The sequence below is a fragment of the Osmerus eperlanus genome, chromosome 6, assembly GCF_963692335.1.
Source record: "Osmerus eperlanus chromosome 6, fOsmEpe2.1, whole genome shotgun sequence".
NCBI classification, from domain to species: domain Eukaryota; kingdom Metazoa; phylum Chordata; class Actinopteri; order Osmeriformes; family Osmeridae; genus Osmerus; species Osmerus eperlanus.
The window spans coordinates 14429999-14454558 of NC_085023.1; the positions used below are offsets into that span (position 1 = coordinate 14429999).

The 24560-nt window shown below is 42.4% G+C and overlaps 2 protein-coding genes across 3 annotated transcripts; both read right to left on the minus strand.

Moving 5' to 3' along the window:
* Positions 1–821: 821 nt before the first annotated feature.
* znf318 (zinc finger protein 318) lies at positions 822–11761 on the minus strand. Of its 2 annotated transcripts, XR_009930635.1 has the most exons (12): positions 11088–11761; positions 10066–10184; positions 8756–9323; positions 7423–8665; positions 7197–7282; positions 6996–7095; positions 6476–6765; positions 5055–5240; positions 4680–4773; positions 4154–4272; positions 1751–4034; positions 822–1639 (listed from the first exon to the last, which is right to left on the minus strand). XR_009930635.1 is itself a non-coding variant. In XM_062463765.1 (11 exons), the coding sequence occupies exons 1-11, from the start codon at positions 11367–11369 to the stop codon at positions 2010–2012; spliced, it is 5112 nt and encodes a 1703-aa protein (XP_062319749.1). In that variant the 5' UTR covers positions 11370–11761; the 3' UTR covers positions 822–2009. The 2 variants fall into 2 exon arrangements, 1 of the variants encoding a protein (XP_062319749.1); XM_062463765.1 differs by having other exon boundaries at positions 822–4034.
* A 1360-nt stretch (positions 11762–13121) lies between these two features.
* On the minus strand, positions 13122–23983 carry si:dkeyp-121d4.3 (uncharacterized). The gene is made up of 19 exons (XM_062464518.1): positions 23974–23983; positions 23559–23923; positions 23297–23362; positions 23044–23213; positions 22866–22908; positions 22532–22657; positions 22305–22409; positions 21934–22152; positions 21693–21830; positions 21446–21592; positions 21097–21216; positions 20659–20883; positions 20415–20552; positions 20209–20316; positions 20048–20097; positions 19268–19934; positions 17030–19051; positions 16709–16829; positions 13122–14210 (listed from the first exon to the last, which is right to left on the minus strand). Exons 1-19 carry the CDS (start codon positions 23981–23983, stop codon positions 13600–13602), a joined length of 5451 nt encoding a protein of 1816 aa, XP_062320502.1. The 3' UTR covers positions 13122–13599.
* Positions 23984–24560: the final 577 nt, after the last annotated feature.

Consider the following 24560-nt stretch of genomic DNA (forward strand, 5'->3'; position numbering starts at 1 on the left):
CCAAATGTCAAAACAAAGAATCTAAAAATGTTTTAATTTGTGAAAATCTTGATTTGAGAGGCCGTCTTCTGTCAGCCACTTTTTAAATCTTGCTTTAGAGTTTCAGTATTAACCGATGGACCGAAATCAACCCCGAGCCTCCCGTCCACCCCCTTCTCGGATATTGACAGCAGGACATAATTATTCCCTAGGTCGTTCATTTGCCTGAACCGTTGATAACCAGTGATGACAGTTCATGCACTCCGGGGAAGTTATCAGCAGGTTTCCTGGCTTTAAACAGATGCAGACAGTGTGTACATATTAACAATTTGTCATCACTGCCAAGTGCTAATAGAACCGGTCAGAATTTTTCAAATATCAGATATCAAAAATATATCTCCGACATTAAAGTGTTGTAAGGTTCTTCATGTCATTCCTACTTTACTAAGTTATTGGAATGCTGAATTCTCAATAAACAAATAAAATCGACTGTACATTTAAAAATAGGTTTATGGCGTAAGGGGTCATTGAATTTGCTTGAATTGGGAACACAGTTATGCTTGAATGTATACCATACAACCATCCAAAAAAAGATATACTTGCATATGCCGGTTTTTGGTGTTTGCTTTGGCTCAACCATCAGGGTTTTTTAATGTATCTGACGAGCACCATCTACTGGAAATGCTGTTCCCACCAAAGCTCTCCAAATATATCGGAACTAGCATTACTTTCAAATAGGCCTATTTTGTCATAGCTTAATTACTAGAAAGACTCCATGTTTCTATGATACCAATAGGAATATTAACATATAGCCTATTAAAAAAATCTCAATGTAGACATGGTCCAGTAAATCCTTTATTAAATACAATAATGCAAATGACTCTACATTGACAGCATACTGAATCATATTGTGCAAACAATAAACCCTGAGCAGAATTAAGACAAAAAATTGTTGTTAAATTATATGAAATTATTATTTCTCATTCTAAGAGGTCCTTCTGAAAGTGCATTAATTCCTGCCTGTCGTTGTATAATTATTATCATAATCATCCATCATCTGCATCTACTGCAAATACATTTTAAAAATACTACTGTGTACAGATTCTGTTGTCTTACCTTTTCCCATTTTGGGACTGCTTTCCCATGTGGCTTTGTTGAAAGGAGGAAGTGGTGGCTGGCCTTGACAACATAACATTACAGAATACTTCTGATAGAATTCAAATAATAAACAATTTCAACAATTCCCTTGACTAACCCATCACACTGATTATGTAGTAACACATTGGTCAATAGTGCCATGGAAATACATTAGATAACTTTTAGACTGATCATATTGCTCTAAAGTCTGAAGAAAAATAACATCAAATGTGGACAGATGCTTTTATTTAAACTACTTCAATTGTGGTTACAGGATGACATTTTTATATACGGATGTTGAGGATACAAAAGGCTAAAATTAAACAAAGATGTGTAAAAAAAAAAAAAGAAGAGAGCAACATTTATGTTCAAGAACGCTATTTCACATCTTCTTGTCAGGATGGTGCTGTAAAGAGTAATAGTTATTCTAATGCAGTTGTAAAAGAAATACTCTTCAGAGAAATCTTTTGGTCCATGAAGCACCACCATGCTGGTATGTCTTCATAATCTTGAGCACTGTTTCCTGTTTTAAAACACCTTTCAATTATCCAGTGAGGAGGAAAGATCAAGCATACTTATATATCTGAACTAAAATATAACACAAAAAAACACAAAACTTTATACAGTACATTACCTCAAAGAAGTAAAGAACAACTTTGATGTATTTCAGAACAAGAGGGTAATCAATTTCCCCAAACCAAAGGCTTGCAAAACGAAGTCTAAGTTCTCTAAATGGAAATTTCACATTCATATCCATTTACTGTTCAGCTGCCTGCAACTCCACCTTTATAGGCTTGGCAGCAGGTGTGGGAGATAACACTTATCCTCCTCTATAGCACACCATTTGACCATTACATGAAAGGGACTTCTCCATGATGGACCACTGGTGGATTTCACTCAAAGGAAAAGTTGTAATCAAAGTCTAATGTAAGGACATCAGCTGGGAGACCCAGTGCTTCTGTTGTGATTTCCATGGGCTCGGCAGAGGGATCATCATTAGCAAGGGTGTCCTTGATCTCAGACCCAAGCCCACTTTCACACTCCTTTGGGTCTCGAATGCCAATTTCAGCACTAGTACAGTTTTCGTGAGCTAACCCTGGATGTAGTTGGGGTTGTGGTTCAGGTTGAAGCTGAAGTTCAGGTTGGGGCAGAGGATGAAACTGGAGTTCACACTTGGGTTCAGGTTGAGATTGAAGTATAGACTGGGGCTCGGTTTGGGATAAAGGGGTAGACTGGGCCTCAGTTTTGGGTAGTGGGGAAGACTGGGGTTCTGTTTGAAGTTTAGCTTGAGGCTGGGCTTTTAGGGTTTTAAGGGCTACAGATTCCACGGGTTCCTTATTTTTAGAGCCAGATAATTTTGTGACCGTACTTGTGTGGGATGGGACACTGCTGCTGTAGAATATGTCAAACAAATCTTGAGCTTTTGCTGCTGCAAGGTTGGACTTAGGTTTGTCTGATTTCTGGACTTCTGGTTGGTATCTGGCCATGAGAGGAGGGGGTTGGACAAGCACTGCACGGTTCTGCTCGCACTCTGGCACACCCGGTGCACCTACATCAGACTCCATCATTATCAGCATAGACATATTTGTGGAAGGTTCATCTTTTGTGTCCATAACGTCCAAGGGAACGGAAAGAATGGGACTAACAAACTCATCTGGCGGGTTCAAAACCACCTCCTGACCACCAAAGGCTTTGGAGATTATATCTTGGGGTAGCATGGGATCAATTGTAGGCTGGTTCTCTGTAACTGACATTGGGGGCACTGTACCAGCACTGGGTGGCCTGATGGAGAGGAAAGCATTTAGAGGTGCAGGCTTGCTGAACTCCCCAACTGACTTCCTCAGGACCATTGAGGGGGCCGGAAGGTTAGGACGTATCCTGCCACGGTTAGATTGGTACGGTACCCAGGTATTAGGGATAACAGCAGTGCCTGAAAGCTTGACAGCGATACTCTTGGCTATCGCCACAGACTTTGAGTAAGGATCCTCATCTCCGTCTTGCCTTTCTGCTTCCTTGGCTTCCTCGTCTTTTAAGAACTCTGCCGCCACTCTCTCAGCTTCTTTTGCAAGTTCGCTTTCTTTTTTCTTCCAACTGAACTTCCCAAAAGCCACTGGGGCTGCTGGCACTCCTTTAGTGGCGTCTTCGCTTTTCTTGCGCAATTTCGCCCTCATTGCTGGACTCGGACCGCAGATTATTTTGGGAGGTTCACTTAGCTTCTCCGCAGGTTTCTCAGACTGCTTTTTCGATCCTGACGTCTCTTCAGGACGTGAATGCCCAGCCTTGTCTTTTTTAGACAGTCCATCCTCGTTGGGTTTCCCCTTCTCTTTTTCAAATCTATACTTCTCCTCCTCCTTCCTATCATATTTGGACCTGGACTCTTTCCCCCGATTGTATCGAACCCTTTCCTCGCTGTCATCATCCCTCCAACTGTGTTTGGGCCTCTCGTCTCCCCTACCGCATCTAGATCTCTCATCTTCCTCTCTGTGATGTTTGTACAGGTTGTCGTCCTCCCTGCGATATGGGTATCGCTCCTCCTCCTTCCCATATTTGTATCTATACTCCTCTTCTCTCTTACTGTGCTTAGACCTCTCTTCCATCTCCTTGCTATACTTGTATCTGTCTGACTCCTCCTTCGCGAAGCACTTGTTTTTATCGTCCTCATCTTTCTTATTATACAAAAGTTTCTCTTCCTCTTTCTTGCCAACATTGGGCCTTTCATCATCCTTCTTTTCCTCCTTTTTCTTGGGTTTAGATTTCTCCTCATCCTTCTTTTTGTTGTGTTTGTCTTCTTTCTCTACACTGTCTCTGTTCTGTTGCTCATGTTTCAATTTGATCTTTTTTCCACCTTCCAGATTAAGTCCAGCCTGGCGGTCCAGGTTCCTTCTCTGTTCATAGAGTGGATTCTCGTACATTTGTTTCTGGTACAAAAGGATCACACACAAATATGCAATTCAATAATGTTCCAAAATTAGCATTGAATTAAGTTACAAGAGTCATTTACTGTGTGCGTGGAAAAACATCAACTTTAACACAATACCTTGTATTTTTCATTATGCATATGGCTGGTGACATGCTCCTCTGCGCAAATTGCATCGCCATAGAACTCCTCACATAGCTGGCAGAAAAATCCCCTCACAGGCAGCAATAATTCAGACCCTATGAGGACAAAGACACAGTAAAAGAGATTAAACCAACTGATACCAACAGAGATCTGACACTGGTGTTTACCTTTGCGGTGCTCCTCAGAGAGAGTACCTGTAGTAGGAGGAGAATGTTAATAAACTTCCATTGCCTTGTAAAGCATTCCATAACATTAAGTTAACCCACACTTGATTAAAGAAATGTGGTTTCTGGTAACTCAGTTCAAATGATACAAATCCCTCGATGCATGTAAAACCTTTCTGGATCTTACTTCTTTGCATTGTTTTGCTTTCAGTGACAGAATACTGTGGCAGTGTTCCGGCTGTGAACAGAACCTAAAAGTAGAAGATTGCTAACAACGTTTAAGAGGCCATCAACTATTATTTTCATGAAATATTTATCTCTTTATATATTTAATTTACCTTTAGCAGGCTTAACCATTTTCTCTCCCGAAGAGTCGTTCTTCTCATTTTTTGTAGAACTTGGTGCCCATGGTCTGCTGTATGGATCCTGTGTCTGTAAAGTGCAAACAAAAAAAGACATCTAACTAACGCAAAAAACACATTGAATTGCACTGTTGAAATGATTAATGTTAAAATATAAGGGTGACTGAATGGGGCAGCAGGCTGGTGTCTTACAGAAGCTTAACAAATAAAATGAGTCTAATTTCTAACACTGTAGGTAGTGATCTGTCAATATTAGACGATTAATTAAGAATGATCACACCAGTCAGGACATGAATACAAGGAAAGAAATATAGCACTAAAATGATATTTACCCCAAAAGGGCACACCAACCTTTTTGTGCAATTTGCTATGCAAATGTGTGAAAAAATCGAACATGGAACCAGAGGTGACATTACAGTGTTGACACCAATGGTTTCCCGCATCATAGTATTCAAATAGGTTGTTGGGGATCACTGAAGGTGGAGCGCTGGAATTCTGCTTCTGTTTGTCTGGAAGTGCTCTTGAGGACGATGACATCTAATTAGGAACACAAGTTGAAGCGGTTAACAGTTTAAAGGTAAAAGACAATTGACAGTCTACAAGAGAATGAAGACCCTTCCCCTTCAGCATAAAAAAAAGTACAACAATTGACATACTTTACTTTTTGTTTTATCTCAACTATCTGCTACACTTGTACCATGGTACTTTCTGTTATATGGAAGATCATGCACTTCCTGGTAAAACTTTAAAGCTGAAAATGATATTGCCTATTGTGTAGAGCTGCTACGCTCATGACCACTGATGTGGACTGTAGCTAGCACACTTTTTTGCACTACTGAAGACAAATAAGACTACACCTTGCACTAGTGAATGAACAAATATAGACTCCATCAACTGGTTGAGCACTCGTTATTGCTAAAAATGCCTTTTGTCCCCAACTGTTGGAAGTTCTCAAAAACACTTACCGTGCAACTTAGATGATCTGTGTTCCAGTCTTGAGGACGATACTAAATTCTTATGTTTAGGTAAAGTTCCCACAGTCATAGAACCATAATTAAATCTAGTTCTTTATAAAACAACCTATTTTATGTGGTGAAAATAATCTCTTAGGCTCTGGGTTGTGACCACTTCATTAGCACTGTGTTGTACCCACACACACACACAAAGTATCTGAGAATAACCTAAACTAGATAGTCTCATTGCAGTTATTTATCATGGCTTAATCTTAATCTACCTTTAAAGCAATTAATAAACAGTCTCTTCAGCTAATCCAAGTTATTTTGATACATGGTAGTAATGGTGATGTGTTGCCACAGACATCTAAATAACCAAGGTATATAGCTAATGACTGTGGGGAATCGGAAACAAAAAAGTATTTTGTAATAGTCTGTCATCATGACTTAATAGATAATAGGAAACAAAACTAGAAAATTATTCAGAGAAAATTTCAGATCGTCTATACTAAACAAAATTGAGGATTATCTGTTAAAATTTACATTTAGTCATTTTTAGCAGACGCTCTTATCCAGAGCAACTTACAGTAAGTACAGGGAAATTCCCCCCGAGGCAAGTAGGGTGAAGTGCCTTGCCCAAGGACACAACGTCATTTGGCACAGCCGGGAATCGAACTGGCAACCTTCAGATTACTAGCCCGCTTCCCTAACCGCTCAGCCACCTGACTCCCTAAAATGAACATTGGACTATTTACAGAATAGTTTTACTATGATTTCTGCTCTCCCTGACTGTGTGTGGAGATGCTTATGGAATTCTACCTTAGAGGAAGTGGACTTCTCTGGGATACCAACTGGCTCCTTCTTCTCTGCAGTTACTGGTTGTTCAAGATTCCCAGCGGCCCTGCTCACTTTCTGCGGCTTGTCAGATGCACTCAGTCCCAAAATGACAGCCACCTTATCAATTTCGGAGCGCTTCTTCTCGGCTGCCTCGTGTTCTTTGCGTAGAACAGAGATCTGGGAAATGACCTCCTCCTGCAGGCGACTGATCTCTGTCAATAATGGGTCTTTGTGGCCATCTTTCTCGCGGCGCTTTTTTCGAAGAAGCTCACCTATAGTAAAAAGTAAGGTACAGGTAGAAAAAACATCCACATGATAGGAAACTTTAGCATTTACATACAGTTCTTAACCATAAAATAATGGTTACTTTTTTTGCACTTACTTGATTTAACTTGATTTATATAATATACCAACAGCAATGAAAAGCTACATCTAAATACTAAGGAAAATGTGCATGTGAGGGCATCAGCAGGGTATCATCAGTACTTGTTGGGTTGCATACCTTGCTGTTTTCTAAGTCTTTCCAGTTCCTTCATGAGATACTCTTTCTTTTTCATGCGGATGTCTCTATCTTGTCTCAGTTTTTCCCGTTCCTCTAGCACCTGGTGATGAAATGAACCAAATGTAACAAACGCATTTTGAAAATATTTTTTCCCATTGTTTTAAATGACAATTTAGCTTGTTCAGAAAATGTCCATTGCACCTTTTGTTTCTGACTTTCGTTGTTTTTCTCTTCTGAACCTCTCCGCTCATGGCTGCTCCCTGCTCTAGAACTTCCCTTTCCATTCCCTGAGAGTGTGAAAAAAAGGGATTAAAATCATACTTTAAAAAAATAAAAAAATAACTTTATTAATGGTACACTAGAATAAATCAAACTGGCCCTGCCTAAAGACGATTATTTTACAACAATCAAAGACTTTAGCTCCCACCTTTTATATCAGACTCTGAGGTCTGGACAGATTGAAGGTATGTCCTGTCAAATGGCGGGGCACTCAAGACGTCTTCATTCGGAGACTGAGGTGGAATACTCATGGATGGAGGGGGGTACAGTGGCCACTGTTGAGGCATGTAAGGCATGTAGTTCCCGTACTGACCATATCCAGGGGGTGGATAGTTTGGAGCGATCAGACCATGCGGCTGGGCTTGTGGGTAGGCAGACATGGCGTGAGCTGGGTGAGCCATCATTGCTTTTGGATCAGAAGACTGAGGCACCGATTCAGACACGGACTTCTCTTTGGAGCTTTGAGCCTTTCCATGGCCACGCCCCCTGTTAGATGGAGGCGACTTCTTCCGCTTCTTACATCCGGAGTCACTGCTCAGGCTTCGGCTTCGACTGCTGCTGCTAGAACTCCCACTCCGACTATGGGTCTTGCGCCTACGATGATACCCGCCACTGTCTGAACTGTCTGAAGAATCACGATGGCGTCTCTTCTCAGGGCGACGGGTGGGGGTCTTTGGTGGGGGCTTCTTTCCATGCAGGCGTTCCTGAGTCCTGGCAGCCATTTTGCTGATCTCAGTCACACCAAGGTCCAATCCAATGGTTTTGAGCAAGTCCTGGATCTTCTCATACTCCTCCACTTCATGTCTCTCATTCTCTTCCAGTGGGCCTGTCCCTGGTGGGTAGCCAAGGTTAGGAACTTCAATCCTGATGTTTTGGTCTGGGGTAATAGAAGATCTGCTGTGATACCTCATATCCACCTGTTGTTGATGGCCGCGGGACGCATGGTCTCCACTAGCAGCCTGGCCCAGTAGGTGTGGTTGGGCCACTCCCGGGGCACAGTATTCTTTTTTCAACACATCATGATGGGATGCAGAATCCTCGTACAGTGCATTCTCTGTATCACCATAGACCTCTGACTGTTGGGGAGCTTCTATTGGAGGTCTGGATCTCTCTGTTGAATCATCCTCATCTCCATATAGGAATTTCTCCTCATCTTCAATGTCAGTGTCCTTTTTCTCATCCTGCTGTCCAGCAACTCCTTCCAGGAGGCCAAGGATCCCGGAGAGTGCAGGGTTGAGACTAGCGCTCTGGACCATGTGAGGGTCGTCTCTCAACTCTCCCAACATGGAGGCTAACATGCTGGGTTCCATGCCTTTAACTGCAGTCAGGAAGCGCTCAGCCTCTCTGGACATAGTCGCACTATCTAAAGGGACTCTAGGAGACTCGATATTCTGTGAAGAAAAATTGAAAAATGTACGTTAAACAAATAAACCATACTTGTCCACAACCATAATACTGCTAAGTAATTTGATTACTCTCACCTGCACTGATACAGGGGAGTCCTCAGAGTCAACACGTTTCTTCAGTATGGATTTGGTGGGCCTGTTGAGCAAAGCCTCTAACTCCTTACGGCGTCGTGCCATATCCAGCTCCTTGAACTCGTCAGGCTTCTTGGCTAAACTGGAACTCCGACTACTGCTGGTGCTGCTGGTACTGACACTGCGACTGCTACTCCTTTTCCTGCCCACACTTCTCCCTCTGCTCTGGGCCCTGCTCGTACTGTGGGCTCGGCTCACACTACGTCCTCGGCTCTTTTCAAGACTCCTGCTCCTGGACCTGGACTGAGGCCGACTCCTGCTCCTTGCACGGCTCCTGGCCCTGCTACTGTCAGGGCTGCGACTGCGGCTGTGACTGCGAGGACGACTCTTGCTCCTGGCTCGGCTTCTTGCCCTGCTTCTATTAGGGCTCCCGCTGTGACTACGAGGACGACTCTTGCTCCGCCCAGCCACTGGGCTGCGACTTTGTGGTCGGCTTCTCCCTCTGCTTGGACTTCGCCTTCTTTGTCCATGGTCATCAGGCCCATCATAAGCAGGTCTAGGTGTGTAATCTCTGGAGAACAAATATAGTTAATGATGACTAGAGGTGTACCGGATCGAGGTTTAAAAAAAGGGCAGTTGTGTGTTGACGTGAACAGGGCATGTTGAATCCCAATAAATCAATTCAAGACTCTTGCAAGCAAAAAGAAAAAAAAGAAAAGGGCTAATAATGGGTTGAAAACCTGAAAATCCTCCCGCATCATTTAAAGTGCCATGTATATAGTTATAAATATTAAGAACATTCCATTAAATGGAAAGCAAAGTTCTACTTGTCTCCTCTTTTTTCTGATCCGAAAATGATCTGATCCGTTACTCAAAACATTGGTACGGTATGAACCGTTCTGAACAAATGACTTTACTAGGGGGCGGCTGTGGCTCAGGGGGTAGAGAGGGTTGTCTGTTAATCGCAAGGTTGGCGGTTCGATCCCCGACTCCTCCTAGGTCATGTGCCGAAGTATCCTTGAGCAAGACTCTGAACCCCAAGTTGCTCCCGATTGGCAGGCCGGCGCCTTGCATGGTAGCTCGCTGCCGTCGGTATGTGTGAGAGTATGAATGGGTGAATGAGAGGCAAACATTGTAAAGCGCTTTGAGTGCCGCTAAGGTAGAAAAGCGCTATATAAATGCAGTCCATTTACCATTTACTGAACAGGTTATTTTAAAACATGTCATGTAAACACGATTGTAATGCAGTGTAGGCTACATAATACTGTGTATAACAGACTGTAAAGACCGCACAACAGAAGTGTCTACAATACCTATCATAAGGTATGGAATTCCGAGGGGGCACAGTTCCAGATCCGGTCCGCTCATTCCCCACCGTAATCACCAGACTGTGGTCTATGGGGATCCTACCACGGGGAGGTGATGGGGATCTCTGCAGGCAGAAATATGTCATCAGCCATGTGAGCATACACCATTTCTAAAATCAACAAATTGGCTCCAACCATTAATTTACTATATTACTGGGTTGACTGAAAAACATAAAACAACTCAAAGATATAGCTGCAAATAGTGATTCAGTTTCTTCCTTAAGTTAGAGTACAATGGGACCATTCTTAGTACATGCTCATGGCATTGTGAGTTTAGTAATGTATTTATTTAATGAATATGATGTATAGTACCGGGGGAAATTTGAACCTGGAACTAATTTATCTTTAATCAAGTGCCCTCATCCCCAACCTATACCCTTCACTTGAAGCATGTTGAGTTTGTAGTACCTATACGTGAAACTAGGTCTGAGCAATAGATACAAATGGGGGGGGGGGGGGGGGGGGGCATTTTATTTATTTATTACTGTCTGTTGATACTTCGGGGAGACATGTATCTCACAATGCGTGCAATTTTAAGTCGTTTGGTCCAATGGGCGATTCGAATATAAAAATGTTAATGACCACTGTATAAAAAAAATTAAACATGGCGGATGTTATGGGTTGTTGATGATTATTTTTTGTTCAGTAATAGCGCATATATACACATTTTAGAAAAATCCTGACGAAGAAACTGTAATGATAAATGTACACTACATGTCTCCAAATCCACTATATCTAGCTAACCTGAAGACAAATTGAGCTGAGAGCCCCGTTACGTCTACCAGTGCCAGCTAACATGAGTAGCGAGTCAACACTTTCGCTTGGTGCGCGCGCAATACAAAATGTAGCTAGCTGGCTAAATGGCCTGTTCTATAAAGCTATGTCGGCATTTTCTGAATGAGAACTAGGCAACTCTAAATTATTACCCCGTTAGAGATCATCAACACGAAGGTTAGCAAGTTACTCACTTCTCTAGGAGGAACGCTGCCCCAATATTCACCGCCTGGACGTCTATCACTTCCTGGATCAGGAGAAGAGTACCTCCTGCGTGGCGGAGAACGTCTGTATGTGTCGGCAGATCCATGGTCATGGTATCCGTGATGTACTGGAGCCCGCGGCCTACCTCTGTCATCCCTTGTAATGGGCCGAGTATAGGGCCGCCCAGGTCCAGTATGCGAACCTCGGGGCGAGGGACCACGGCCTTTGTACGGAGGATATTCATCTCGAGGTGGAGGCCGACCTCCGTACATTTTAGCTAGCTAGCTAGCTAGCTAGCTATTCAACTTTTGGTAGTGATTGACTTACTGTAACATGTAGCAAATGATTGCAGTATGGTAAATCCACTGTTAGTGTATGACTATTTCGAATAAATCCACATGAAGCCAGATGAGAAGTATTCCTGATCCTCTCTTACATTCGTTTCGCTTTTGCAGGGCACAATCCAAGTAAGCGCGTGAATGCGTGAAACAATGGATCTATTCCATTTCAAATAGTCGGTCCCTGTTATGCGTCCTCAGTGATTATTTTCCTCCCGTGATGTTTAATGGTAGGTTTTCAGTGATTCTCCGGTTTGAGTTGTTCTTGTGACAAATTAGTGAGTATTTCCATCTTTCAGTTTTTCCTATAATTTCACTCTTTATAAAAATAAAATGTTGACGTCTGAGCCTACTCGTTGGACGTAAACTCAGCAGTGAGCGTGAACGTGGACGGAAGAGGTAACAGACGTTTGTATTCGAACGTATTCACCCCAGGACTGAAAACTAAAGCTCAAACTCGATTGGCCCTCAGATGAAGATGCTGAAAAGCAAGGAGATTTTAATAAGCAGTTTTCGTTTTAATAACCCACGTCAAAATGGAGAGTAGTCTACTCTAACACTATGTGCTGAAACCCATGTAACTTAATGGTGTCAAAATGTTCACAGGTGGATGTCAAATGCTCATTTTGCAACACTGATGCTGAAAGTCTTATACATTTATTTTTTTCTTGTCCATATACTAACAGATTCTGGAAAGATATGGAAGTTTTCATACTAAATCAAACTGGTCACTCTATTACTACCAAAGACAAAGATGTTATTGCATATTTTGACTGTACTCTAATATCCTTAAACTGGATAGTTAACCATTATGATTCCGATAGGTACATTTCATGTTCATAAAGACACATTTTCAAACTCTATTCCGTGCTTTACAGTATTTCTAATAGACTTTAATCTCTTGATAGAATATCTTAATCTGCTACAAAATAAGAAAGCCTTATATATTATTCAATATTATAAGGAACTGTTTTGAAATATGTCTCTGCTCTAATTTATATATTCAATTTTATATTTGATTGTTATCCACTGTAGGATACTTTAATCTTATTTTTATTACGTTTTTTTTTGTATTTTAGTAGTATGCTTCTGTATTTGTGACTTTGTGAAAACACTGCTGAAATATTGTGGATTCTAAAATATGATTCTGCTTATCAGAATGCAAAAACTGTAAATATGTGTACTTAATCAAAACCAATGCGCCATTATGGACCATTTGGATTTTAACAAAAACTCAGATGAAACATGTTCCAAGTGTGTCCATCAGATGAATGGGCATGTGCCTCAACTCAATTGCATACACTTAATCTCACCCATTTCTTTTGAACCAGATTACAAGTGCACAAAAGTTATTAAAAAAACTCAATATTTCATGAAAATGATCACACTTTATTTTGTGTTTAGATGCCCTGTGTGGATAGTCATGGAACCTTATGACAATCAGATAAGTGAACAACATTTTTCTGAGAGAAACTAGTAAATCAGTCTAATTCGAAAGGATCACAGAGGGTTAAATAAGATGATAGATCTCAATAACGTGAAGGAAACGTTTTACCTAGTTCTCCTGACGTCTTCGTGGCACACATTGACGTTCCATGTGGATCTACATATAATAACATGAGATTTTTAAAAATAAACTTGCATTTTGCATGAAACTGAGGCAAGAAAACATCACCCAAACACAACTTCCCAATCATCAAGTTTATTTTCTTGGCAGACAAACTAATGTGTGCTCAAATCAAAATATGCTGAATACCAGTCAGTAACCAGAAACAGTCAGGCAAATAGTGAGGAAAATATTTATAATTGATTATACTGAACGAACTGATAACTAGTTTATTAAAACATTCTAATCTACACTTACATTGATATTTTGTTGGCCTACGATGCATCTTCAGGCACATTGAATTACAATACTGCAGAAACATTTATGACCTTAAACACAACCATAAATGCATTTAATGTAATTGATGTCCCTGATAGTCAGTTGTTGATTGAATTAAGTTTAAAACTATTTTTCTCCAAGACCAAACTTGCTCAGCAGTTAGTGTCAATCAAATCATCACAGATACACAAATGTGTGCGAGTGTTCAGGTCATTATGGAACTAAGCACTGAATAAACAGAAATGATAAAAACATAGTCCAATTGAAGGACACCTAACTTTACTCAGTGGCATTATTTGCCTCCATCTCCCACTTCTCCAGAAAGTCCTGCAGGTTCAGGTTGTAGGTATCAATACCTTTCCCAGACAAATGAACTCCATCAGGCCTGTACAGGCCTGTATCAGTACCACACCTGATGTTGTCATGGGTAAGAGCAGTGCCACCTAGCTCAGCTATAATGCTGTGAACCCTGCGGTTGACGGTGGCTCTGACCAGGTCCACTTCAAGACTGTCCTCGGAGTGCCTCCAGACCCTCCGGGGCAGGATATCTGACCAGACCAACAGGCATTGTGGGAAAATACTTCTCATGGAGGTCAGGTCTTTTTTCACAGAGGCTAGAAGATCAGTAGGGCTATCAGTGCCCAGATCATTGCCACCCAGGTGCATGATGATCACATCTGGGTTAGGCCACTTGATCTTTAGCTGGAGCAGCTGGGGCAGGAGCTGTGGCCATGTCATGCCCTGCATGCCCTTCCACCACACAACCACACTGCTGGGGTCCATGCCCAGCTGCATACCTACCTCGGGTGACTTGGCCCTCATCTCTGCCCAATAAATAAGCGAGTGACCACAAATCCATATGTTCTTAGGCTCGGTGCTGATAACTTTGCCTGCAGAGATTCAACAACACAGGGTATTTGTTAGATTAGTAGCCTCTTCATGACAGATTATTTCCCATAGAGCACTGGTAGTGTGATGACTGCTCGTACACTGCTGATCCTTTTCGTTGTTCATGAATCATATAAGATACTTAACTTGATTATGGTTGTCCAGAACAAAAATTCTATCTATTCTATTGAAGTCCTAGTTAACTAGTGTCTTTAGGTTGTAAATCAATTTCTCTTATTAACTCGTATTAATTCCCAGATATTTTTATTGTTTTGTCTCTAAAGCAGTCATTGAAATCTTAAATAGATAACCATAGTTCATTTTTGTTTCCTGTCGTAATGTGCAATATTTTAGTGTGAGGGAAGTTTTATGAACTAGATATGTACAGTGAAGAGACCAAAATATCAACCTACCTTAATCATAGAATGATACATCTTTATCTATTCTACACTTACTAATGCCATGAAATTAATACTACTGTGCTTAGTAAACATTAATCTGAGATTACAAACAATACACATGACCTACATTTCAACATTGTCCATTACACAACAATACATATGTTACCATATGGGTGACAGCTACCTATCCTCAGAAAACCCTTGCCAACACTATCAACAGGACAAGTGCAATATGTATCTTCGCTAAATCAAAATGTCATTCAATTACTTTGCACACACCCTTTATGTATTATAAAAGTGCTTGACACTTCCTAAACTAAATTCTTAAAATGAAACTAGCTAACATGAACATAGAACAAGAACAGGTGTGTATTATATTCCATTAATGTGAGCATTCGATCATTCCTAATTGCTTGAGTACATTTTTCTTTTTTTAAATGCACAACTACAATTATGCAACTGTCCTGGTAATTTCTTTCCTGTGCTGTCTGTCAAAGGACTTTATAGAGATTAGAATTTACATTGACCAGCCAGATAAAGTTACAGATGTCTTCCTCTGTTGGGTCCCTTTTTCCTCCTTTCTTGTTGGGTGAAATGGACTGCTACAGTAGACTCTGCTAAAATGCTACGCGCGAAAGACGACATTAAATAACAGTGGACACCTAGTTGAAAATATACCTGAAGACAAAAAAAAGATAATCTTAAAATATATTTTCAATGCCTTGTTAAAGATTGAGAATCTGAAATAGCCTGTTGTTGAGAAAATGTTAAGTAAAGACTGCAAACAAAAAAACTTTCCATATTTAACCATGCTCAGGGTACAGTGTGCTATAGATCTTTTTGAACATTCAGAACCTGCCCTAACTCTGAAGTACAAATGCATTCAGAATGCGTGTGTAACTTACTTAAATTGATAACCTTGTGGTTAACTTCAAAAAAACATCAAATGAGGTCAAACCAAAATGATGACCTACCTTCATTCATCTCTTATCATCAGACCTTCCCTATTTTCTATTAGTTTCAAATTACCGTAATGTCAACAGCAATACTCAATTATTTAGCAATACTAGACAATCTAACTGAAACTCAACACTTTCGTGTCTCAGTAAAACTTAGAATTGGCAACCCTGGGTTTCTCTACCTGAGCGCCAGCAACATTTTCTTCGATAGCACTTGCTAAATATTCTGCAATCTACATAGAGTTCACCTTTTAATGTGTATAAAAATATGTAACCTTCTACAAATGTAACACAATTTAAATGCCAGTGCTAACTAAAAGTGAAAGTGCAATCCCAAAACTAGCTAATTTAATATACAAAACCTAACTACATAAGTTTTAGATTTTTAAAGTCACCAGGGTTGCGCAATATCACGATAGACTTCCCAAAATAGTACATGTATAAAGGGAATTATATATCTTGGTATGCCTAGCTATTTAATAATGCTGGTAAATAATACAGTAGCAGGGCTTTCTGAGCCAAGACAAAAAGTTTACTTTGTGTTGACAGGCTGTTACAAGTCGTCTTCCTTTCTTGGTCTTTTTTTCTTTGACTCCAATCTTGATAGGTGAAATGGACTGCTATTCTTTGCTAAGAAACTGACTTTAGCACACAACATACAAACTGAACTCAACATTCTAACTGAAGTCTAGCTTGAAATATATATAACTTTGCATTGTGGAAAATTATGATTTAAGATAAGTCTACATTTATCAAAGCTTGTCTAACATTGCACTATGTTCATTGTTAATCCAAAATCAGAGTTACAGTATGTGTTGACGGCGTCCACAATAAAATAATGATCAAATCTATGATCATGATGTACGACGGTGCTGTAGTTGAAAAAATTTTACGTTGACCTGTGTCGCTGAAGTCACAGGCTCATATTATCAAGACTATTTACTTTATTGACTTGCAGCCTGTCTATCTGTTAACTTGATTGGCTTTAATATATATATTGATAAACTCAACCTGGCTACAGATAGTGACTGGCTACATCACTCTTGAAAGTACTGACCAGAATATTATGAAATAAGAGCCAAACAATGTAAGCCCAAGAAGGTACTTTCAAAAGCTAATGAGTATGCAACAATATAGTACCTGGTGGGTTGTTCTGATTTTTGTTTCGAGCCCGCAAATCCTTCATTTGCTGCTTATCAATCATCCTCTGGGTAAATTGTTGCTTACTCTTCTCCATCATCCTCTGGTTAAATTGTTCCAGCTATAAGTTCATAACAGAACACAAACACATACCAGTTATTGACATAGGCATCAATTCACACATTCAACTAATCATCTACTTAATAATACAACAAAGGACAAAAGATTCATATTCAGGTCATCATAATCATCCTCTAAGCATGCATCATGTTCATAAATTGGGACTTGGCTCCAAATACAATTAGAAAACAAATGACATACCCGTTTTTTTTGTTTGGCCTCGATATCATCCTCTGATCCTGACGAGGCTTGTTTACCCACGGTTGATGCAGCATGCGGCTGTGCTGCCTCGGAGGACTGCAAATTGAACTGGACCACCTTCCCTGGTTTAGGCGACTCTTTCTGTACCGTCTTGTTTTTGACAGTTTCAATGACCTTGAGGCACCTAGAGACGGATGTGGCTACAACCGTCTGCTTGGAGTCATCACTTGTGGAAGTCATTGGCGTAACCTGTATCAAGGTATTTACTTGTTGAGGTTTTGCAAGGGAAGTAGACTGAACTATGGGAGCTAAAGAATGTAATGGATAAGGAGATACGGGGGGAGGACCTGCTGGTGGCTGCCCGTAATAATGGGTAGGCAGGCTAGATGTGTGTCCAACGTAGGAAGAGTATTGTGCTTGCTGGTACACCCCAGGTGCCTGTTGACATGAGGAGGGAGCAGCAGAGGTTGGTGGTATGGTATACTGTGTGCTAGCCCCCTGGTGCCAGCCATAGTCGGTGGTGGAATAAGAATAGCCAGGCAGTTGATCTGGGTACAGTGACGATGAGGACGTGACAGGGGTGGGGTTAGACGGAGGGGTGATGGGCATTGTCTGTTCGGGTGCGTTCCTCACAGTCTTGGTGAGGCTCTGCATCTGTCTAGCCTTCTCCAAGGCTTCCTCTTCTTTCTGGTCAAGGAACCCACTATATTCGGACGTAGGCTCGTAGCTGGAGTATGGTTTTCGACTGGACAACCTTGCAGGGGAGGTGGACCGGAGATTTTCAGAGTCGGCGGAGCGCGTACGACTCCGATGTCGATCATCTCTCCTCGATGACGAGTGTTCCCGCTCTCTCTCTGAGCGCTCTGAAGATGATTTCTCTGTTCGTCCATAGAGTCTCTCCTGGGTCCTGTCTGCCAGCTTGGAGACCTCTCCTGTGTCAAGATTCAGGCCGATGGTGCGGAGAAGGCTCTGGATCTTGTCAAAATGCTCAGATTTGCTGGTACTACCCTCCCTGGTCTGTCTAGTTGGACTCAATTTCCTGCCTTCCCTCACTGGTTTCTGCCTTTCCCTTGACCCCGAGGACCTTTTGTAGTGTTCACCATCAGCTGCAGAGCCCTTACCATGGTAGAGGAACTTCTCATCTTCATCCAAGTCGGTTGCTTTCTGGTAGGCACTGGGAGAATATTTCTCCTGCGCCATGCTCAGTATTCGAGAAAATCCACTACCATCCTGGATAGCTCTCTCATGCGGCAACAGATCATCTTGACTGTGGTCAGTAGTTTTGCAGCTGTCGTGTTCATCAGGAGATTTTAATACGTCGCGGCTGAAACTGAATGTCTTCTCCGGGTCTGCCTCTCTTACACTGTGAGGGTCGTATTTGCCAGCATTTAGCTCAGGGTGGCTCTGTGGCACTACCTGGGTGTTCTCTGCCAACACTGAAATCTCATCTTGAGCCTCCTGAACAATTGTTGAGAAAAGACTGGTGTCCACGCCTTTGTTGAGGATGTTAAGAAATCTGCTGATCTGGGTGGTCAAGTTACGTTTTTCTTCAGGGGATGACTTTTGGCTGGGAGGAGAGGAATTACGTTTACTTGATGAAGACGGGCCAGGGGAAGGTTGTTTAGGGATAATGGGATGGAGGGTGGACTGGCTGGAAAGGAGGCTTTGTGGATTCTGTTTGGAGGAAGGCTGACCAGGGGGAGATTGGCATGGAGGAGATTGGCTAGGTGGAGTTTGCTGAGGTGACAGTTGATTTGGAGTGGGTTGACTGGGATTAGGTTGACTTGGGGGAGTCTGATAAGCAGTGTGTGTGTTGACAGGAGCAGAATGTTCTTGAAGAGATTGGCTTTGATAAAAATGATCCTGTGCCGAAGTTTGTTCATATGGGGAATCGTCATAATATGACATTTTACTGGATCTCTGGGTATACAAAAGATGGCTTTGTTCTGGTGAATCGAATGACTGAATATGGTCAAGTGTAGGTGGGTTGTAGTGGTACTGGTCATGATCAGGGGGTTCATTCTGTAGGCAAATGAAATAATATCAATCATTATAGAATCATCTTGGTTAGTTGAGTTAATATATTTAGTGTCAAGAAGAATCAATGATTCATCCATGAAAACAAAACTGTGTTATTAATGTCTTAACTATTTAAACTTCAAATATTTCATAGATTACAACCATTACATACACCAGTCAACAAGATTATCTAGATAAAGAATGACAGGCGCAACAAACCTTAATTGGGAACAAAGGCCCAGAAACACTTTCAGTGCGTTTCTTCAGAATGGATTTCACTGGCTTGAATTCGGTGATTGGGACAGCGATCCTGCCATGGTCGTAGTCTATGCAGGTCTTTTCCATTGGCCTCATATCCACGATGCCTCCCCTCGGCGGCGCCATGGTCACCATGGCTTTACGGCGAGCGATCATATCATTGAGTTCCTCAAGCTCCCTTTTCTTCCTGGCGAGCTCCTGGTCCACTCCTCCGCCGTGCCTGGGTTCCCCTGGAGGCAGGCTGGAGTCCCGGCTCCTCCTCTGACCGCTGCCCTCATACTCCCTGCTGCTGCGTCCCTTGGAGCCCATTCTCTCCCTGCTCCTGCTCCGGCTCCTGCTGTGACTGCGGCTGCGTCTGCGCGACCTCTCCCTGCTCCGACTGCGCCTGGGCCGGCTGTGTCTATCTTGCTCCCGGCTCAAGCTCGGCGCTCTCCTGTGGCGGCCGAACGCGTCTTTACCGGGACTCCTGCTGCGGCTCTTGCTGCGTTCGTTTCGCCGTCGCCTGCTGTCGCTGTCTTTACGTCCCGTGCTGGGCTTGTTGTCCTTTGACCTCAGGGTTTTGACAACGGCTTTCATTTTGTCAGACTCGGTTGGAAGTTTTTTTTTCATGTCCTCTGGTTTGCCCTTGCTGGAAAATGATCAATTGGGGAAGGAACTGATTGTCTTCATTTTGTAGGTACCACATACTTGATACATAAACCAGGACACTAAGGTTTTCAAGCAAGAATACAAGTTACTTACTCATCGATATTGGTGGTAGAATCCTTCATTAGCTTGATAGTCATCTGCTTCTGAACACAGGAACGAGAAAGTTAGAATCTTATATGGTATTGTATACACTTTAATTTAGCATCACAAATACCTAATCAAACCTAATTAACCTCACAATTTTTCTACCATACCTTTATTTTTTTGGTTCCCACTCCCCCTAGCTTGGGCACAGGGAGGAAGACTCTCTCAGTCAGACGTTTGATCCTGATTGCCTGACTCCCACCTTCCGCCGTTTCATGCTTGGTAAAAAAAAAAGGAAAAAAAATAGATCACATTTACCCCAAAATGAAGTGAAATCTACCCGGTGGATGTTAAGTGCAGCATAAGCAGAACTTACTGGGATGACACTGAACTCCACCTTTTCGTTGAGCTCCAGTTTTTTAAACTCCATCACTTCAGACATGTGGAAAAAAAGCTGAGGGTTTTGCTGGCATTTAATGACCCCCGACAGGTCCTCGATCTCCACCACCATACCCTGTGAAGGTGTAGAAAATAGTTTTTTAACAGAGACGTCTCCAAACTATAGTTCAGCTTCCTTTCTTTCTAACGGCAAGGTCCAAAAGAACCACTTCTTGACTTACCGTTCGACGTTGTTCAGTTGATTCCGCAAATGTTTCTGGTGAAATATTGACGTTGACTGCCCGCTCTTTCTTGGTTTCTCTGTGGGTCGAGATGTTGAACTTGATCTTATCGCCGTCCAACATGGTGGCAGCGGTCCGAATGTCTTGTGGCTCAAACGTTAACTGCTTCTGTTCACCTGCCAGTGTCATCACCAACTTGCCCTTCTCAGACTCTTGTCCCTCTGCCTAGATGACAAGAATGTCAATTACATCAAATGTTACATACTTCTGTAGTCAACAATTAAGCTACAAAAGTGTGACGCATGTGGCACAGTTGAAGCAGACAAACGCTGCATTTGCATTCATGTTTAATGGGAATTCATGACCCACTAAAATAGAACTAATATTTAAGGTATTAATACGCAAATGGAGATTGCAAGCACAAACCCCATGACTTACTGGCAGCTGCTGAGGATTCTTGAGGATAGCTTTGAGGACTGTTCCCTCATACTGTTCCTTACTGATGTCCTCCACAACCTCAGTCATCACAGGTGGCAACTCCGAGCTCACTGGCTTCCACTGAAGACACAAGTGACAGAATACTCTATTACATAGTCACGAGAGTATCACAGTGGGAAGGTTAAGTGAGTACTGCCAATGGTATTGAGTTGAAACCAATGATCTTGTTGAAAAGCACCATATTTCAAATCACACGAGACCACCCTCAACCGTTTATTCTTCCATTGCATCGCATATAAACCCAATAGCTTTATATTGTAATACCAGGACTGAGGGTATAACGCCTTACCTTGTCTTTGGCTAGAGCAACCTCTTCTTTCTTCTTGATCTCCTCTTTTTCCTTGACCTCCTCCAGCACACTTTGGGTCTCAGAATCAAATTTCACGGATCCTCCCTTCAGCTTTCTGACTCGAATAGCCTTCTTTTTCTCTTTAACCTGAACAATCAACAAAACATTGAACATTCGAAACTCTCCCCTATATCACACAGATCCAATGATTGTAATCCCTTCACTGATTACGGTGGATAGCACTCACTGAGATGACAGTAAACTCCACTTCATCTGTGGGGCTGAACTCTGTATCACCCAGGTTTTCAGTCAGGTCAAAGGGCAGGTTAGGGTGGTCCTCTGACACAATTATACCTTCTGTGTCCTTCATGTCCAAGATAGCACCCTGTCACAAGAAGGAAGAATATTACCGTTATAGTAACTACCCAAGTATGCCTGGTTTACCTTTCTTCAGCATTTTAACAAATACTGTTAATCCTCCTTCATACCTTTTCTCTCGTCTCCTCTGTATGTTTAAACGTGGCAGGAATCTTTGGCTTGATGTTGGTGGCTCTCTTGTTCTGGGTAACTATGTCAGTTAAGAGATTGATCAGAACATGGTCCCCTGCCAACAGAGTGACCGTGCAGTCTCGTTTCTCGTAAGGCAACTTGGATTTCTCAGGACCAACATTGACTTCTATATATCCGGGTTTCTGCCTTACACCAATCTATATGGAACACACGATGGAAAACGTTGAACAAAGCAATATACATGATTCGTATATTATAGGTCAGCTTCACTACAGAAAACCAGGTCACATGACTTGTATTTATGTAGGTGTAGCAAACTAAACGAATGACATTTGTCATTGTACCTCACCTGCGCTTCAGTATAACTTTCGATGACAACTCCTTCGTATATCTCAGTGTCAACATTCTCAGTTCCACCCGGGGCCACTTTCACATCAGTGGCAATCTCATTAGACTAGTTATAATTCAAAAAGAAGCAATATAAACAAATCAAATTATACAATACTGAAATGTGGTATAATGTATTCATATATTAAGATGTAAACATCTGCTAAAGATGTGTAGATATTGACCCACCATCTCTTTGCATGCTGTAAAGTGAACTCTGACACCTGGTGCCAAGGCCTTTCGACTCCCAAAAAATGCATCAAAGCTAAAGGTGAATTTCTTTAGGTCTTCTCTTTCAATAAAACCGTAGCTTGGCTGTAGGATGGAGAAAATGATTCATGACAATAAAACATCATGATCTTCAAATGTATGTACTAACTACTGGAAACAGAAAAATGATACATTCAAGGCCAGTCAGTGACAAGTGAAATCAAAAATCCTGTTTCCATTGGGACCCCTATGAAAGATATGAGACATATTATGGTTTAAATAATAAATATATGAAATAATAATAATAACTTACCCCAATGAATGAAATGATCCCTGTGGATCTTCCAGGAGGAGGCCTAAAACATTGTAACTCATTAAAGACAGTGGTATCAAATGTGGTATCACAAGTAGACCCTACTAGACATCTTTGATCTTTTTCCTATGTGAGTAGCTGTACTGTCACAAATACACCAGTGATAAAAAAACATTACTTGTCAAAGGTTCTTGTCCCAAGTAATCCTTGTGGTTTAGCCTTCTTTGTGCTGGCCTTGGACTCATTCTTGGGCTTCTTGGACTCATCCTTGGGCTGGTTTGACTCATTCGGAGATGTGGACTCAGTGGTTTTCTCAGTGCTTTCCGGGCCAGATATCAAGGCTTTAATCTTTAAAGACAACAGTTACAATTGAGTTTCCAGCACATTCATTCATGTAAATAGTCAAAATCAGGACAAGTTTTGGTGCATACCCATGCTGGCTGGTCTGGGGCAGGGTTGACAATCACTTCTTGGTTTGATGGAACACAAGTGCTGGCCTAATGAACACAAGATGGTTACACTTGGTTTACATTTTTGCGTATTTTAACGTAATAGCAAAGAGTCAAACGCAGTAGTACATAGAGATTGCATTGAAAAGTTACATACAGTACAAAAATATGCAATAGTGTATACACATTGTTAGGAACATTGCAGCATAAACACTAAGGGATTGCTAAACCACAACAAAAATACCTCAGATGGCCACGTCGGAGGAGGGATAGTGGCATAATTGGCCACTGCACCATATTCACCCACTGGTCCATAGCCTGGCATCATGGGCATTGTTGCAAATCCTTGAGGATCTGGTGGGCCTGACATGGGTCCATAACCCATTGGGGGAATTTGAGGATTACCAGCCATTGGATTACCAACATAATTTGGATCTGGACCACCGTAGAATGCATCTGGTGGCGGCCCACCCGGTCCCCAGCCACCTGATGGTGGAGGTCCCCCTGGCACCCACCCCCCTGGTGGTCTTCCTGGTCCCCAACCTCCTGGCGGTGGTCCACCAGGCCCCCAAACATCTGGTGCTTGTGGTCCACCCGGTCCCCAACCCCCTGGTGGTGGTCCATTCGGTCCCCAACCCCCTTGAGGTGGTCCACCAGGCCCCCAACCATCCGTTGGTGATGGACCGCCCGGTCCCCAACCCCCTGGCGGTGGTCCACCAGGCCCCCAACCTCCTGGTTGTGGCCGGCCCGGTCCCCAACCCCCTGGTGGTGGTCCATCCGGTCCCCAACCCCCTGGAGGTGGTCCGCCCGGTCCCCAACCCCCTGGAAGTGGTCCGCCCGGTCCCCAACCCCCTGGAGGTGGTATACCCGGTCCCCAACCCCCTGGAGGTGGTCTACCCGGTCCCCAACCACCTGGCGGTGGTGGTCCCTCTGGTCCCCAACCTCCTGGCGGAGGACCACCCGGGCCCCAACCTCCCGGAGGAGGACCATCATACCCCCAGCCTCCGGGTGGCGGAGGTCCTGGGCCCATCCATGGCGGACGTGGTCCTGGACCCATCCCAAAAGGAGATTCATCTTCGCCGTTTTTCTTGCGCTTCTTCTGCCCTCCTCGAGTCATAATATCCACTATGAGGAGACACTTGAAAAACACGAGCAGTATCTCTTAATAGCTAGGTTAACTAGCTAGTTATTTAAAACAAACTAGCTCCACAGCAAAAGACTGACGAAAATGTAAATCAAAATTATA

Bases quoted from the DNA above. Each gene is read 5' to 3' on its own strand.
- znf318 (XM_062463765.1), bottom strand. From the start codon at position 11,369: ATGTACGGAGGTCGGCCTCCACCTCGAGATGAATATCCTCCGTACAAA. The intron at 10,185-11,087 runs GTGAGTAACTTG...TTCTGCCTGCAG, and splicing joins GCAGCGTTCCTCCTAGAGAA to AGATCCCCATCACCTCCCCG. The intron at 6,766-6,995 runs GTATGCAACCCA...TTTTTACTATAG, and splicing joins AAGACTTAGAAAACAGCAAG to GTGAGCTTCTTCGAAAAAAG.
- si:dkeyp-121d4.3 (XM_062464518.1), bottom strand. The intron at 20,317-20,414 runs GTAAGTTCTGCT...TTTTTTACCAAG, and splicing joins TGGAGTTCAGTGTCATCCCA to CATGAAACGGCGGAAGGTGG. The intron at 19,935-20,047 runs GTAAGTAACTTG...ATCATTTTCCAG, and splicing joins TCTACCACCAATATCGATGA to CAAGGGCAAACCAGAGGACA.